General features: G+C 41.8%; 1 protein-coding gene across 6 annotated transcripts in view; it reads right to left on the reverse strand.

The window, feature by feature from the left end:
- Positions 1 to 18,780, reverse strand: part of EBF1 (EBF transcription factor 1) — a 409,466-nt gene that overhangs the window by 104,929 nt on the left and 285,757 nt on the right. For 4 of the 6 annotated variants that reach the window (XM_044450986.1, XM_044450985.1, XM_044450989.1 and 1 more), the window contains exon 9: positions 570 to 700. In XM_044450986.1, coding sequence (XP_044306921.1) covers positions 570 to 700 — 131 coding nt within the window. Of the gene's footprint in view, positions 1 to 569; positions 704 to 18,780 lie in introns of all 6 variants that reach the window. The other 2 variants (XM_044450984.1, XM_044450987.1) reach the window with 1 other exon arrangement.

Here is an 18,780-nt window from a genome sequence, read left to right on the forward strand (position 1 = left end):
AGGACTGCTAGAACAAGAGAGCATCAAACAATGGCTCATTTCCCTAAGTCCCTGCCTTTGCAACATCATGAGCGCAACAAAAGGTCTTTATTTTTCCTTCTTCCTTCCCTTTCAGCTTTTTGTAACCTCTTCCTGATGAAAAGATTTGCAAATCTCAGAAACTTAGACATTTCTGTGACTATGAGTTGGCCTAGTAAAAGTTATTACACTCAAATGGATTTTGAAGAATTCCTTAGAGGTTACATGTCCAGTTTATTAGAGTTACTGGTGACTCAGATTTCCAGTGGGGTTCTTTGTAGAGAGGTTCCTTATAATAAGATTATTTGCAGAAATTTTTATACATATAATTAAATTTAGAGAATCAGTGGACTGGATAGATCTCAAAATATGAATAGAATCAGAGACACAATTTATGTGCCACAGGTATCTCCAATGTTTTATTTCTATAAAATGGGAGGAATTGGAAAGTACTTCCATTGTTACTGCAATAGAACAGGGCCTAAGAGGGGAAAAAAGCTGGCTATAAACTAGACAAAGTTACTGGATATTAATGTGCAGACAACACCTACCTCACTCCAGACCAGCATGGTGCCGAATATGACCTGTAACCCATCAAAGAAATTGTCTCCTATGATGATGACAGTGGCACCTCCTGTAGTCCATCCTTCACTTGGACTGATGGCTTTGATACATGGTGTAGCTGCTTTCCAACACACATGAAAAAGAAGTATTCGGCTGTTAGAACAAGATTTTAATGATAGAAGACTTGTGAGGGGTGGGGGAAAGCTTTGATTTTTTTCCCTTTACTAACATGAAGATTCTAGATCTCTTTCTCTACTTTATAGGTGAGAAAGATCCCAGACCAGATCTTTGAAAAGGGAATGTTTGCCCATCAAATTTTTATTTTCTTTCCATTGTTTCTCGTGAAAAGATAATCATGCTTGAAAGCTCACAGAAAGAAAACAGCAGCACTGCTGGCTGAAGACTGACTGGAGAGCAGAGCCCATTTCTGTAACACTGAATTCATGTCTGTACAACACATGATCTCAAGCTCTCTTTGAAAGCCACCATAATGGAGCTCAATCGTCCTTAGATGGGCCTGTGGTGTCCAAAAAAGCTTTTGACAGGGCCATGTTAGCTGGGGATGATGAGAACTATAGCCCAACGCATCCAGATAGCACTAAGCTGAGGAAAGTTGTTCGAAAATATGTCAGAAAATATGTCAGAAAGCCACAGTATCTAATAATGGTTTGCTTTTTAAATATTTTTGCTTTTGAAAAATTTAATTGGAATCATGAAAATACACAGTACATATGACATTGTCCCAATGCCATGTACCAGTACTACTCTATGAAAGTGTGAAAAATGAGTATCTTTTAAAAATACATCATTATTTCAGTAGCCTTACTCTTATCATGTACTATATTGTCCTACATTCCCTTCCACTTTCAGACAGATTGTGCCTTTTGATGAGCCCGCGGTTAATTAATTCATATAGTTAATTAACATTGCATGGGAACAAATATAATATTCTGGATAGGATTTGTTAAATGGAACGGGTATGTGATACTATGGATAATGCTAACGTTCTCTAGCCTAGTCAAAATGGACTTGTGGAATCCTACAGTTACCACCACGGTTGCATGGACATTGTAAAATCTGCTCTACCATGTTTTGCAGATTGTCAGATGCCTTTCATTCTGTCATACACCCACACAAAATGAGTTTGTACATGTTTGTGCAGATCTGGAGTTGTGTAAATTCCTACTCCTGAAACTGTGCAACTGTCCCCAAAAACACAAATCCCCCAATGCACACTTTTACGCTTTAACCAATGGGAGAAGGACATATTTAGGTCCTTTTTTAATTTGGCTACAACTAAATTGACATAACATTATGTAAAATGAGCAGTCCACAAGTTTGCGGAATCTGCCCAAATCAGGAAAATCCAGTTTCTGCGAGATGTATGAGATCTTAGATTTTCATTTGGGTCTGATGCAGATTTCTCCTATAGCCCTAGTCAGGCCCAAATAAGTACCTTTGTCCCAAGCGAGCAAGAGCTGAGCCAGACTCCCTTTATAGCCCTTCCTGTTAGACAGCTGGGGGTGGATCCGGGGCTGGGGCAAGGGCTGGGCAATGGACGGTCCCGTGGAATGCCAAAAAACTTTTTGGAGGGGAAACAAGTGCACATATTTTTCAAATTAAAGTGTTGTGCAATATTCTTCACAAACACAGAGCAAAAACCCTCTGACTTGCAAAACGGGTACAACCAACTTAACTGAACAGCTGCTTTTGGCACCTGGAAAAGTCATATGGCCCCAAGATGGTCCTGTCTTCTCAAGAGTTCATGCAGGCTCAACTGCTCCTGCAGGCTGTACTTCCCAAAACTGAAAGCATTCTCCTCCCTTCCTCTCACGTGACCTGCTAGCACAGCGGCCTCATCCTGAGCTTGCTGAGTACTGGTAGAAAGGTGGGATCCAATTAATATCAAATTAGTGGTATACAGCAGTGATTTTCAACTACCAGTCTGAGGACTGGTGTTGGTCCGCGGGAGATTTCCTGCTGGTCCATGGGGAGGGGGGAGTGCATCCCACTCACCACAGACCAGCATGGAGGCTGGCTGTGCTCCACCACCTCTTCCTCAGTTGGCATCATGATCGTGGGGGGTGCACTGGGAGGGGATGGGGAGGGGAGAGATGGCTCGATAGGATCCAGCTGGGTGCCACACCATGCCAATTTGGATATTTTGTTCTTTTGTTGGCACTTCCCAAGCCTTGGCCCTTTGGGGTTAGTTCGGGGGCTTTACCACTTCTTTGTGTTGAGACTGTAAGAGATTTTCTGGGTTGCATCTTCTTCAACTGTTTCAGAGATAATTCACATATGAAACAGCATTTTCCCCCACCCCAGTTGCTGAATAATTTGCCTATTGGTTTGAGCAAACACAAACTAATATTCCATCTCAGTGAATGTGGATATCTTGATGGGAAAATGAAACCTGCAAAAAGCTCATGTATACCCAATAAGAGCCTCTCCACACCACCCCATTCTGTCTTAACAGGAATGGTGAGAAAGTGACACATAAAACTGGGAGAAAAAAATGATGTCAATCTACTCCAAGAAGCAAACGTTTGAGACTTTATATATGCTCTTTCTTGTAAAATGCAGCTTTTCACTTTCAACTGCAAGGAAGAATGGGTGCAACTCTTTCTCAGTCAACTCTTCTGTATATTTGTGAATTCTTTGAGCTTGCATATAAAAACTAAGCTCAGGGAAGCGTGACCTGACTTGAGCTAAAGTTTGCAGACAAACATTCTCTACAGACCGTGAGACTGAAAGGGCACAATCCTATACATGCTTAGATAGAAAAATAGCCCCACCACTCCCAGCAGTCCCAACTTTTAAGGCTTTTGTAAGGAGCTGTAGGACTTTTCTTCTGCTGAAGCATGCATCAGATCATAACTTAAATCAGATCCACAGGCAGGACTAGCATCGGACTTCCTGGTGCTCAGACACTAACTAGCTCAGGAACCACAATGCTTCCTTGTTCCCAAGGCTTGAGAGCTTCCCCAGGCAGTATCCTCATTTCAGTTCAGAGTCTGCACAACTCTGCAAAGCCTTAAATATGAACCTTTGACATTTTTACCAAGTTTGCTCTGAGCAGTGATTAGTATCTAGGGCCCAGATGAAAAAAAGCAAAACACTTTTGATGTTTTGGTCTAATTTGCATAGAAGTATGATGAAAGAGTCTATCTCCTCCAAAACGTGCATTTTGACATGAAAATTGAAACTCCCAAAATTTCAGCTCAACTCTCACCAGGATAGGATGTCAGCCAAAGAAGGTAGAACACCTCTAAGAATGGTCAGATACTCTACACGGTTGGCCCTCAGGCAAGGAAATGCAGTTTAGAGGAGAGGGTTGATAATCTAAGCCAGGAAGGGAGCAGAGGTATTCAGTTTGGAACCAGCTTCTTGCTAAATAAGTCACACTTTCTTTAATGGCTATTATCCTAACTAAGCACATTTGGTTTGCTGTTGCCTTCTGCAGCATTTGTACTTTTAAGCCAGTCTGATCAGCTAACATTAACAAAATCCTCAGTTAAAAAGCCACTATTTGACACTGCTTAAAAGGAGGAGGAGAAGTATACTTGCAGCTACTGCCATCTGCCATCTGTATCCTAATTATGGAAGCCTCAGACCCTGCATAAACACACTGTGCTCATGATCAAGAAAATACATATGTAATCATTAGGTATCCACATCCAAAATACAAATTGCCCTTAGGAGAAACAGGCCAGAGAGTCCTGTGTTCAATTCTAACTTGAGCCAGAAAATATTGAATAGTCCTGAGCAAGTTACTCCCTCTCAGCTTGAGTTCCTTGCTGGAAAATGGGATAACACAGATCCACTATATAGTGTGCTCATGAAGATGAAGAATTATTTAACTAGCTTTGCATGCACACTATAAAAGTAGTACTAGGACAGGCTTTATGTGCTAGAGTACATAGGCTTCCTTTGGAAAGTGTTGCTTAAAAGAAAGTTGTTCATTGAAGGGTGTGAAATAGTAAGCATTGAAGCTTTGATTTTCCTATAGAAGAGGAAACAAAGCAATCTAAGTAAGAAATGTACCTTGGGATAAAGATTGGAATAAGCAATGTAAAATAGCACTAGTTATTAGTTACACTAAAAACAAAACAAAAAACCAACAGGATCACTTATTAGAATTTTAACATTACAAAGTGTTTCTGAAAGAACAAACAACATTATGAAAAACTAGAAGAGAATATTATAATATAGCAACAATTGACCAAAGGATCATGACAATTACTTCTAGGAACTGTCACTTCAATAACTGAACATCTGTGTTTTGTTTCAGTGTAATCTTTAGTAGACACATAATTCCAAAGTGTATTTATATTTAACAGCAAGATACTGATTTCTTCATTGTGATAAAAGTTGTTGAAATATCCTATTTCTGCTGGAAAGGTAATTTGAATTGGACATAATAACAATCCCATAATCTAAGGGTCCATGGAATGGAAGGTTATGTACTCACAGTGCAGTGAACAGCTATACATTAATCAAAAAGAGGATGACTCTTGCAAAAAAAAAAAAAAAAAGCAGGGGCAGAGTTGCATAAAAATTACACATGCTAATTATTATGTGTAGGTGAAAATTGAGAAATAATTACTACAATTTAAATGGAAGGACACGGCATCTCACCAGAATGGGGAAGACTGATGCCAAGTAACAAATATATCTGTTCAGGCTGCTCTCCACAGGCTGGCGTCAAAGCCATCCCAAGATGTCACAGGGGAGGATGGTGATGGCTGGCGTCAAAGCCATCCCAAGATGTCACAGGGGAGGATGGGATATAAACAAAGTGGTGGATGGAATGGGTTTTAAATAGATAATAAATAAAGTGCCTGCACTCTTCCCATATTGTGCTTCCTATTTAAATTCAACATGGACTGGGTTGGGGTTGGGGTAGCTCTTCAACCAGAGGATACCTTCAAATAAGAGTGCCCTTTGTACAATAGGACACCTGGCTATCTGAGCTTATAATACTCCCTTCCATATGTGACAGGTAACCAGTAATTCAAGCCCTAACAGCGTTAGTAGCATCTACAGGCCGAGGGTATCAAGAAAGAAGCTGGCACTTATTCCACCCCACAACACATAACTGCCATAGAGCAGGTGGCACGGAGCATCTGGTCGATGGTTGCATGATATGGTGGAAGAACATCCCAGCCTCAGATCTAGGAAATATTTTCTGAACAGAGGCCACACCTGGTGTGTTATTTTTTAATTTCCTTAAATTGCATATATTATCTAATTTTAATCATCATGGTGGGTGAATAGGCAATTAAAAAAAGAAGTTTTAATAGAAGGGTTTGTTTGCTCCTCTTTTAGGATTAAAAACACACCATGAAATTTACTTCTGAAGAAATACTACCTCCTGCTTTCTGATGAGCAAATGTCATCCATAAGATTACAGATCCTAAACATTTTTCTATAACTTGCCAGACAAACTATACTAGTCACCAAAAAGAAATGTAACTGGATCGTTCTAAATACTGAACAAGCAAGAGGAGTGAAATTAAACACTGCAATGCAAGCAGCAGGCATTTGTGGTAGTGCATAACATTTCTGGGCTATAGCTGGTATTAATGGTAGGCCAAGCAATTCCTTCCCTTCTGTATAAAGTTGTAATTGTCCACTACGGTGACTGCGATTTAACTCAGAATTAAAGTGTGCCTGAGCCCTTTCAATTGCATGTGGTTGATCACCATCAGTGCTGTATTGGATTGTGGCCACTGTCTTACTTCTCCATTGTCCACTACTGAAGTATGGAAGCAACTAAAGCACTCAACTGCAGTAGCTCCGTAACAAGCTGTGGTACAGCATGAAATATTTCAACAGCCTGCATGAATTCAAAATTTGAATTGGTTCAGCTTGGGATTCGGCAAGGCAGCTAGAAGGTTTTTACTTAACAGCAAAACTAGCAAGACTCTCTCTTACTGGCACCAGCATTTAGAGGCTGGGCAAGAGTTCAGCCCAGCTCAGACAACCCAGCAGTGCTCACTGACTTCTGGGCTCACCTCTCTTCACCATACAACCAGCTTGTTGTCCTGCTTCTCATTTTGGCCAACACCATGGTGGCAAAGAGGAGCAATAGCTGTCCTTGCCTCTCTGCTTCTGGGTCTCTGTTGGTCAAGCAAGCAAGCAAGCAAGCGATACCAATGATAAGGAAGATGAAGACCAATAACAGTCGGTAACAGTGACGGTGAGAAGGTAGACTCACCAAGGGAAGGACCCACTGAGTGTGTCTTCCCCAAGGCGTGACTGGACCCAGCACCGTCTCCTGCAATGGGTGGTGGTGATGGTTGTTAGCATTTAAATAGTTAGGGCCACTTTAACTAAGCTTTCATACATATTCTAGTTTTTCTTCCAAAGGTTTTGAGGCCCCTAAAAATGGGAAGTCCTGCCCACAACTTACTGAGAAAACTGGTCCCGCTCTTGCCTTTTTAAGATGAAAAAAGAAAAAAAATCCCTTCTCATCTTACAGATTCTTTTCATTTAACATGAGCTAACAAAAAAAATCACTATAATACTAACGTCATGGAACTGCTACACACACACATGGAAGTAACTTTAATATGTTTAATTTGGACTCAAGGTTCACTCATAAAACCATGCATTAAAACTCCAGAAAGCTTCTTGCTTTCTTTTTTCCTCAGTTCAACTGATGGTGCAGGGCTTACAGCTAATAAAAGCAGTGTTTAAAAATATCGTCCCACGCCCTCCAAGGAATCAAATGCTCTGATTAAATCAGAGCATGAACAAAATTAAAATTGCTTCTCAATTACACACTTCTTGATGGTACATACACACACACCACCATATAAGCTAAATGCAAAAAGTATTCTATAAGTCTATATGAGGGGGTATAGTCTAAAAAGTAATCCATATAATAAATAAACAATAGGTCAATGAACATAGTGATGTTTACACTTCTCTTCCCGCAAACAGCTGATGAGTTGGATGAAAGAAATGCATGGACTGGATTCTGCCTGTTATTGGAACAGGATCTACAGAAGGTCACCAGGTCTCAGAGTCAAAAGCTATGTTGACCAGTAAGAATGCACACACCATACAGAAAGAGGGCACTGGCTAGCTTGCAACCAATGAAATTAAAATCCAGTACAAAAGTCATGGCTCTGGACAACCATGTTCAGGAACACAGGAAGCCACCTTCCTGTGGAGAAAGCTCAGTAGAAGAGCTGAGGGTCCCAGGTTCAATCCTCAGTTTCTCCAGGTAAGCCTGTAAAACCCCCTGCCAAATCCCTGGAGAGCCATGGCTGCCAGTCCGTGTTGACAATATGAGGCTAGAGAGAAGCCTGACTTAGCATAAGGCAGCCTCCAAATTTTCAAAGCAGAGTATAAACTGCTACATCCTGTTCAAAACAAGTTTAATGCAGGGGCTATAGCTCAGTGATACAATACGTGGTTTGCATGCAGAAAATCTGATTCAGTTTAAGGCCGCTTCCCATGTCATACACTTAGTCAACACCTCCTGGTTCAATGTGCAACCCAGAAGTTGCCCATAGGACAGCTCTCTCCAACCTGGCATCCTCCAGATGTATTGGGGCAGGAACACCTACTATTCCCAACCTGTGGGGAATCCCAACACATCTGGAGGATGCCAGGCTGGAGAATAACAGAAACACACAGTAAGGGCTATATTGGATAAGACCAAGATTCCACTTAGTCCAGCATTCTGTTCCGAAACCCACAGCTAGAGCATGAGTACAACAGCCCCCTCCTGGCCATGTTCCCAAGCGCTGATGTACACAGCGTTCTGCTCTTGATACTAGAGGCAGCTTAGAGCCATCAGGACTAATAATCATGGATGGCATTGGCCATGAATGTCTCCAGTCATCCTGGTGGCCATTGTTACATTGTAGAACTGAATTCCATGTGCTGTGTGAAAATTACTTCTTTTTATTTGTCCTCCAATCAGCTTCATGAGGTGATCCTGGGTTCTATTATGAGCAGGGGTGGTTGATTTTATAACCACTAGATGTTACTAACATCTATATCAAAATGGTTCCCTCTTTCTGAGAGTTGCCACAAAAGGGCAAATTTGGGGGTGGGTCCTTGAGGAGTCCCATTCAAGCAAAATGTGAAAAGATTAATGAGAACCCCCCCCCCCCAGTCCACCTCCTTCAAGGGACTTTCAGTAAGGCTAGTAACATTTCTTGGTGATGGAATGAAGTTCTTCCTTCTGGGATCCCACCAAGATTTCACCTAAAGCAGCATGTTGAGCCAAACTGGAAGTACCTGCTCATTCAAAACACTCCAATGAGAGCAAAATGAGTTTTGCTCAAAATAGAGACATTTCTCAGGAAATAACCTATTTAAAATAAGATTATTACTCATGCTCACATTTGTTGACTGATTAAGTAAAATAATCTTCTTAAAACTGAAGGTATCTTTTCCATTGTCAGTTGCATCTGCTGATCTAGTATTCGCTATCACAGTATCTAAAATTTATTCACAATAATGAAATTCTCTCCTTTAGGATATGGCTAAATTTCACATTACTTCTGAACACAGTATTTTGTGACATGTATGGCATGGCACAGAACCTCCCAAAAGTATTAGTATTATTATTATTAGCAATGTTGTTTGTGGGGTTTTCTCCAATGCCTCCAACTTCTAAAGGTAGAGGAAAAATTCTTCCCTTCAAATGATGACAATAAAATTATTATCCTGCCTCAGTTTAGCATAACGGTTCAGAAATGCTCATAGCATATTGCAGACTTAAAGTGGAAATTATTAGGTAGCTGTTCTTTGTTATAATAATGATCACTCCACAAATAAAAGCACTTCTCCCAAAGGTACTGCAAGGCACAAAATGCTAATTCTGAAGATTATGTGCATGCTTTTATTAAATATTACTATGCCCTGTTCTGTTTGAGGGCTTCACTGCTCTGATTGTTTTATGAGTGCCATGTTAATGTCATTCCCATCTCGCTAGCAGCAGGCACACATTTTAGCTTTTGCAGGAGAATTGATCAAAGGCTACGTGCTGTGGGAATTGCTGAGAAAACACGGACAAGCGGTAAAAATCTAACTGATTAATTGGTTTAAATTTCATTTCAGGGTGTTGAACTTTGGCTTGGGACTCTAATACTACACTAAGAGTCGGGGACTAATTACCTGATTTCCAATTTGCCTCAGCACAATGGTGAAGACAGAGGAAAATGAATATGAAAAATAATTATAATAGGGAGGGGAAACCCTTTTCTGCCTCCGTACTTATTTAACTGCTAATGCTCTGTGTGTGCAAACAATTTTACCGGGGATGCCCCCAGCATTGCTTGCCGGGCTGCCAGAGCATCTAATGATACAAATAAATTAAGAAGCCACTGGCAATGTCAAACATTGTGATTTGTCGGATCGAAGGGACTGTGGTTCAAATGCCGGCAAACATGCAGTTGTCCTATTGCACCCTTCAACAGCAACTAGAATTTATAAGCAATGAGCTGCGTTTTACCCTCAAAATGAGAAAAAAATCTATTTCATTGATATAAAACAAGGGAAAACAGTGCTTATTTCAGAGTTTATGGGTGGCCTTGGAAATAAGGGTTAATTGAACTCAGAGGTACAGGCTTACTGAGGTGAATTAGTGGACTGCACAGTGCTCAGCAAGATCCTGGCATTGCTCTTATTTGCTCCTTGTAATCTATTTGTGCTATGATTAATACACAGTTTGTGCTGGTGTCGGTAAGACATTCACCTCCCTAACCCCCTTCCCTAGTATTCATCATAAAATATTGGGTTAGCTTCCATATTCCATAAAGGAGGCTCCAGCAACAATAGATGCTGTCCAAATAGAGCTCAGATGTGGTGTGTGCATATATGCACACAGACACACACACACACACACACAGGTATGATGTATTGATATGACTGAAATAGGCAAATGCAATTGAATGGACTAGGATCTGTTACTCCAGGGAAAACAATATGTGGCCAGTAAATGGCATATTGAAAAGTAAAGCAAGGGAATGACAAACAATTCTGCTTTTATAAATTTGGCTTGGATCTAAAATGTTCCTACAGGAAGGCATCTGTCCAAAGATTTCCAAGCAAGCCAATGAAATGGCTTTATCACAGCATCCTAACAACATTAGAAATTCACGGTCACATTCATGTTTTGTTTCAGAGTGTAATGCTTTAGTCCATACCAAGGGATCACACAACCAGATGTTGTAAGGTTACAACTCCCATCATACCCGACCCATCACCATGCTGGATGGAGCTGATGGAAGCTAGAATCAAGTAAGATCTGGAAGACAACACATTCCCCACTTCTGGCCTATAGATTGAATATCCACAGAGAAGTGGCAAAGTAATGTGGCAGTAAAACCAGAGGTGCATTCATACGGTTCACTGACCCAACTGTGATGTTTGGGAGATATAAAGACATTGCTATAGCCGTGACGCTTTTCACGCTCCAACCAAGCAACATAATGAACAGTGCCATCTCCTGTCTCAGTCCTAGCCCCGCATTCTATCTGTACCTCCAACTCCCTGAAAATATGGATTACACAACCAGGTCCCTCTCTGCAGTAAACTCGTATTTCTTGGGGGTTCATATATGTGAAGAACACATGAAGAAGTGCACTGAATCAGACAGAAGGCCTCTCTAGTTTAGCGTTCTCCTCCCACCTCAGCCAACCAAAGGCCAGTGGGAAGCCAACAAACTGGACATGAGCCCAGTTACAGCACCTTCCTGCCCATGCTTCCCAGCTGCTGGTACTGAGAGGTCTACTGCCATTGGTGCTACATGCAATAGATAGCCAGTGTGCCTAGGAGCCATGACCAGCCTTATTTCCTGTGAATATGTCTGATTCCTTTTTAAAGCCACTTAAATGGGTGAACATCACTATACCGTGTAGAACACAATATCATAGTTTCAACTATGTAAAGTACTTATTTTTACGATCTTGTATCAACCAGTAGGTAGGCAATGCAATGTACAAGATTGTTGTTGTTGTTAGTCGCGAAGTCGTGCCCGACCCATCACGACCACATGGACAACACTCCTCCAGGCTCTCCTGTCCTCCACCATCCCCCGGAGTCCACTTAAGCTCACGCTGACTGCTTCAGTGACTCCATCCAGCCACCTCAACCTCTGCCGTCCCCTTCTTCTTTTGCCATCTATTGTTCCCAGCATTAGGCTCTTCCCCAGGGAGTCCTTCCTTCTCATTAGGTGGCCAAAGTATTTGAGTTTCATCTTCAGTATCTGGCCTTCTAAAGAGCAGTCAGGGTTGATCTCCTCTAGGACTGACCGGTTTGATCCCCTTGCGGTCCAAGGTACTTGCAGGAGTCTCCTCCAGCACCACAATTCAAAGGCCTCAATCCTTCGGCGCTCAGCCTTCCTTATGGTCCAGCTTTCACAGCCATACATTGCAACTGGGAAAACCATAGCCTTGACTATATGCACTTTTGTTGGCAGGGTGATATCTCTGCTTTAATGTACAAGATACAGCACTCCAAAAACAAACAAATTACCAAAGTAGCACATTCTACTTATTCATTTTATTGATTTTTTAAAATGTGCCTAAAAATCATAGATTTTTTTGAATTACAAATTTTATAGAGAAATTATGAAATGTGAAAGATTTTAGCTTAAAAAATTGCTTCACTAGTGCTAGTCTTTTGTTTTTTGGTGGCTTGAATCTGTCACCGATTAGCTTGATGGGATCACTTTTTATGAGAGAGGGAGAAAAATGTCTCCCTCTTTACTTTTTCCATACATAACTTGGTAACTTTTATCATTCCCCTATCCTTATTTATATTTTCTAAGCTGAAAAACCCAGGCATTGTAATTTTTCTCATCGGAGAGCTGCTCTGGGTTCTTGATAATGGCTTTGTCATTCCCACATGATAATAAAACTGTGAAAAGTCCGAAGTAAAGGCATATAGGAAGGAACCTTATACACAATCAGTCACTAGTTCCTCTAGCTTAATAAGCATGTGTTGACTAGCTAGGATATTTTATTTATTTCGATTTATATCCTGCCTTTTTCCTACAAAGGACTCAAGGCAGCTTACACCTCCTCCTCCATCTTATCCCCACAACAACCCACGCTGAGAGTCTGTGACTGGCCCAAAGTCACCCAGTTGGCTCCATGGCTGAGCGGGGACTAGAACCCAGATCGTCTGAGTCCCAGTCCCATGCTCTTAACCACTACACCACACTGGCTGTCAGATCAGACATAGTCTTTCCCAACCCTAACTGGAGAGCCAAGATCTAGAATGGAAAGTATTCACTCTACCACTAAGCTATACTCCGTATCTCAATAAAGAGGTCCCCATTCAGTAATCTTCAGGAGCTGACCTCATTGTGTTGAATTTATTTACTCCATTATTCCTTGGACACTGACTGGAGTTGCCAGTTGGTAGCTGGGGAACCAGATTTTAAGTCTGTGGGCACATGCAACTCTTGAGTCAAATCATGTTGAATTATACATCCAAGATAGTAAGACCTGCAGAATTCAATACAAATGTAGTGTGATAGTCTCTCCCTAGGCTTTGGAAAGCCAGTGGCCCAGCAAGATGTTATTGGAGTAAGGTAAAGGTAAAGATTTCCCCTTGACGTTAAGTCCAGTCATGTCTGACTCTAGGAGGCGGTGTTCATCTCCGTTTCCTGGCCGAGGGAGCCAGCGTTTGTCCGCAAACAGTCTCCGTGGTCATGTGGATGGCATGACTAAACACCAAGATGCACAGAATGCTGTTACCTTCCCACCGAAGTGGTACCTTTTTATCTACTTGCATCTGCATGCTTTCAAACTGCAAGGTTGGCAGGAGCTGGGACAGAGCAACGGGAACTCCCCCTGTTGTACAGATTCAAACCGGCGACCTTTCGATCAACCAGCCCAGCAGCACAGCAGTTTAAACCACTGCACCACCTGCAGTCCCATGTTACTGGAGTAGACCTACTCTTATCTGCACTTTTCTACTCACCATTGCAACAATAAAACTGGAAAATATATTGCTTATATATTCATTTGAAAAGCTGGTTTGGAATAAATCCAGTATGTAGAAAATGTTGTCTAAAGATGAGCTTTGACATCTCCAGGGAGTGCACCTTAGCCTGGCCTGTATTAATATTTTTCTAAATAGCTCAAAAAGAAATTCTGTGCTCACTAACTATCAAAGTAATATGATTTGCAAAAAAGTTCGCTGTTTGTAAACAGCACATCACAGTTCAGGAAAAATGTTTTAGGTCATTCTACAGTCACAAGCAAAATGAATACTTATTTATTACTTTGCTTCCACCACTCTTTTTAGCTACAAGAAAGAAGGAAAGAGATTTTATTATGCCATCTTTGCCTTGACACTGAGAAAGGCAGGAAATATCACTTATATATTTAAAGGGGATTTCCATTCCTGGATTTTCCAGCAACCGAGCTGGCAGAGGTATGATACAGGATGGCTGATTAGGAATTGAGCCCCGAATCCCTGAAAGGTCATCTGCCCCACCACACACTTGATGAAACAAAGGTACAGGGAACTGAGCATTAGCTCACTATTTCCCCCCATTGCTCAAATCTGAGTTTTTTTCTTTCCCTGCAAGCAAAAGCCTACCTGTGCCCTCTCCTCCCTACATCCTTTTTTAAAGTCAGGTATCCTTTAGGGACAAAGTCCTTTAAAGACACACACAGACATACAACTTTTGAGCCTAGAGTGACACACTGAGAGCCACAGAGCCACACCTGCCCCCAGGTGCATGCAGCTACGGATCACTTTCCCACATGGGACTATGGACTTTGGTCCTGAAGGATTGCCTGGATCTGTAGAGTCAAGGGAGCCACAACAGAAGAGGGAACGTTAAATGGATTTCCTGTTTTATGCAAAAAATACTAGTTTCACTGTATCCCTTTTATAAAAACATAAAGAAAATGAAATGCTGACAGTGACCCCAGGGGTCTGTGTTACTTACTTGGAGAGGGGAACTGTAAACTTGAAGGAAGAGCAGAGGAGAGGATAAGAAAAGAAGTAGAAGACCTACATGGAAAAGAGGCATGGAGGCCAACGAAGCAGAAGGTAACTTAAACATAATCATAATGCCTACTACAACATTTGGTTACAGATCTCTAGTTTAACTGCTCAATTGTTCCCTTAGGGTTAGAAAGGAAGAGCCAAAGCCTTCCTTTACTGGCCAATCAGAAATGGGTAGAACTATTTAGTTCCACTCTAGGGTGAGGGTCTGACATCTATCCAAATGTCTGGATGGGGGCCAGAATGCAGTGGGTCTGAAAAGGATATTCTGGGCCATGTCTGTAACAGACAACAGCCTTCTCCACATGTGCACGGAGCAATCAGGTACATAATTTTGTAAGTCGTGTTAATAGCATTATCAGCCTGTGCAATATGAGGAGCAGCTCTAAACATATGCTGCAAGGCCTGGAGATGGATTCCAGACTGGGGATGTCCAGGTTGGCCTTGTTCGATCAAAGAGGGATGCCATGGCACATCTTCTCAGCTGGGCCTAAAACACACCACTCCTTGCCAGTGGATATAAAACTACCTTGAGATGCTACAGCAGAGCAGATTTACTTCCGTAGTGCAAAAAAGTGACTGTACCCTCAACAGTGTTGTTTGGAGAGCTGGGAGACACTTGCACTTGCAAACACAAGTTCTTTTCCTCAGCAAAGGCCAAAGACCAGAAGATCCTCTGTTGGACTTGGGCCATGAAGGAAGAGGAAGCTTTCTATTCAGATGCCTGCCCGCTGCCTCTCCCTCCAAGCGCCACAGACAGCTCTGTTCCCAGCAAGGCTAGAAGATGGAAATAGGATCTGTGCAGAACACTGTTCTTTTCATGGAAATGATTGATAACTGACCATAATTATTTCAAAGTGTGAATGTACTAATTCAGGTTTGTTAGCAAACAGTTTACAGAGTTATAAATAGAGTAAATATGCCACACGCTAATTTGAAATCAAACCATTCCATTTCCTTTCCTCTCCCCTCACTTTGCACACTGTGTAAAGCATACAATGACACTACATCAGCAGTAAGAGAAGCTGCATCAGTGCTGCAAGTAGAATGCAGATGCCAACAACAATCACAAGAATCCCCCATCCCACATAGTAGATTGTAAAAAGGTTCAATTGATTGCAATGTTTGTTGCAAAGTCTACTTGCCATGATTCTATGGCAAATACCTATATGTTTGTTTAGATGTATTTTGATCAGAGAATCACCTGGATTTCTGGGGGAAACTGGAGAAAACAGCAAATCAAAAGAAAGCAAAAGAGCCCTTTTAAAATATAAATAGTTTATATAGCTATATAAGGAAAGTAGCAAGGAAGAGGGACCTTAGTTTGGTTTCTACAAATAAAAAAACCAAGTATTCCAAGAACTCTTTTTTCTTATTTTGATTTCTCTTCTAAATAAGAGGATACCATTTAATGCAATTTTCCAGAGCCTGGAATCATAAAGTCAAACATGTCTACTGGAAAATCTGTGACGTTAATCTTGGCCTAAGTTGTATTTTTAACAGGCACTGAGTTTGTGCTTTGGATAATCCAGATGGCCATAGAGGAATCATCCTGATAGGATTAAACCTTTGTGCTGAACTCTGGTCCATCTGTTCCCTGAGGTTTGCCTCTGCCTATCAGAATATACATTTTCAGCCTTTGTGTGTTTTGCAGCATGAGTAACAGCAGCACTTTACAAACACACGCACACACACCCTTGAGCACTTATTAGTAAAGTGCAATAAAGGTAGCTTGAAGTTTACTGCCAAAGAAACATATTGGATTTATTATTCATCTGAAGAACAAAGTGTGTAGTATCTAAATTTGAACAAAAAAAGATGTTTGTTGTTGTTCAGGGACTTGTTCAATTCATTAAACCATAATACCACCATAAATTCACAGATGAAGGTATGACTGCTCATGAAGCAGAAAGACTCTTAATCTTTGAAAACTACTATACGTTGCTAGAATGCAGGATGCAGTTTCCCTTTGACACACAGAGTGCTAAATATTCCAAATCAGTGAAATCCAAGCAGTGATTGTTGCAGGGTGCTCCCCCCCCCTTTCCCCCCCTTTTTGGACTCAGCCAGGCTACAGACTAAAAGCAGGGCAAAACAGTTAGGAAAAGGAACCTGGCTCTGTGCAAGAAAACATTTTTACATTATCACAGCTGCCCTTTATTTCTGTGAACTATGAATTAGCATCACTTGCTACCTTGGGCTCCTCCTAAGGAGAAAAAGATGGGATACATATGTCATGTCATCATCAGCACCACCAGTCTCTGCATTCATACTACTGCCTGCCATATGTGGGAAGGATGTATAACATTCTGTTAGGCTGTTCTCATCAGGATACACCACTAACTTTCATCTGAAGAGCAGAGAAAGCCTCAAATGCCCAGTATCCAATCCAAAAGAGACAGGCAGGAGATCCGGTTCTTTCTTAATGGTAAGGCTAGAGGCTAATGCCGAACCCCTAGGATCATCAGGAAACTCTGCAAATCAACAAACGCAAATAAACGAGGAAAGAATTCCATATTTGATACCAGTAAGAACCAGTGTGGTGCAGTGGTTCAGGCAATCTGCTAGTTGCCACTCACTCCTGGAGCTCCTTGGGTGACTTTGGGCCAGTCCCAAACTCTCAGCCCAACATACCTCACAGGGTTGTTGTTGTGAGGATAAGATGGAGAGGGGAAGAATTGTATATGCTGCCCAGAGTTCCTTGAAAGGAAAAAAAGGCAGGATATAAATAGGACAAACAAGAACATCAACAACTGAGGGAAGGATTTGGGAGCGCAGTTTCACATCCAGGTTTATGATGACAGTGACACAGGACTGCCAGCAAATTACCCCAGTATTGTAAATCCTGGCCTGCGAAGACAATTTCTAGCCAGCTGTGGGCAGGCAGATGATGGGCACTGCATTTTTATGTTGAGTGTGGAGGAAGAGTTTTTCTTGCTTGGACATCCTACTTGGAGATGTCCTCAAAAGAGAAATGGATGGCTCCCAGCCCCCTGCCAGATCGCCCATTTGCCCATATGCAGTTCCTTGGTCTCCTTACAGTACCAGCCTAGTGCTTACATGCAGGGCAGGTAACCTGAATGGTATTTGAAGCAGCAAATAATAATTCCTCATTTTGTCACTGAGACTGAGGAAGTCTTGTTTCTACTCAGTTATATATCCTTTGGCTGAACTACCTCTGTATTTTTAACTGAAATAACTGGAAAGTTTTTGTCACCACATTAGTAGTTTTGAAATTATACTTGTTCAACCACTTGCATTAATTTATTTCCATTCAGCAACAATGCCACCCAAAGCAAGAGCATTGCCAATATAATGGGACCTTCTTTGGAATAAAGGCGATGGCTGGTACATACCAGAAGGTTACTCTCTGATATAAACACTAAACTATGGTTTTGTGCCTGATGAAGAAGCCTCAGGCTCCTGCGTTCCCTTGGCCCCTTTCCTTAGCACAGCTATGAGCCGGAGATCACGTGAGGCTGCTTCATGCTTCATGTGCAGCTACACAACACACAGACTGGCACAAGCTCAAGCAGAGGTGAGAAGCCGGATTTACCACATTGCTGGCCTCCTTCCCATCTTTCTGGTCTCGTGCCCTGGCTGACGCTGGGTGTGGGCTGGATTGGGGCCCAGTCCTGGCAGAAGGTTCCATCTCTGGCAGAAGCAGGGAAACTCTGGCAGGACAATGATGTGCAGTGGTGAAAAAGTGAATGAAGCCAAAGAGGGTGACCTCTTTGGAAGGGGGGAGCTACTTTGGAGAGGGTGCAAGGGCAAGAGTTAACCCCCTGACATCTTAGTTCCTAAGTTTGTCTTTTTTCAGGCTTGAGTAGGTTGGCGATATGTGGTCAAGTGAAGGAACCTGGGGTACTGATGCATAGAGGGATATATAACATTGAGAAGAGGGCTAGCCAGGCATGGGTGAAACATCCTAAAAAATAAAAATGGTGCTATACTTCCAGTCTTCCTTCCATCTGCAATTTTGATGATGCCCTATCAGCTTGTCTTTGGGACTCCAGATGCTACTTTTAAGTGCTGGATCAGTACAAACTAAAACCTCTCTCATCTATGATTTAGCAATGAATGAAGCAATCTATCTGGCATGTATAACCAAGATCTCCCTGCTGAGACCTGCCTTGCACCAGCTTTGTCATCTCTTTAGTGCCTGCTTAAGAGAGCACTCTGTGCTGAAGCATTTAAAGATAT

The sequence above is a fragment of the Varanus komodoensis genome, unplaced genomic scaffold (genome assembly GCF_004798865.1).
Source record: "Varanus komodoensis strain SLA01 unplaced genomic scaffold, ASM479886v1 scaffold6_1, whole genome shotgun sequence".
Taxonomy (NCBI): domain Eukaryota; kingdom Metazoa; phylum Chordata; class Lepidosauria; order Squamata; family Varanidae; genus Varanus; species Varanus komodoensis.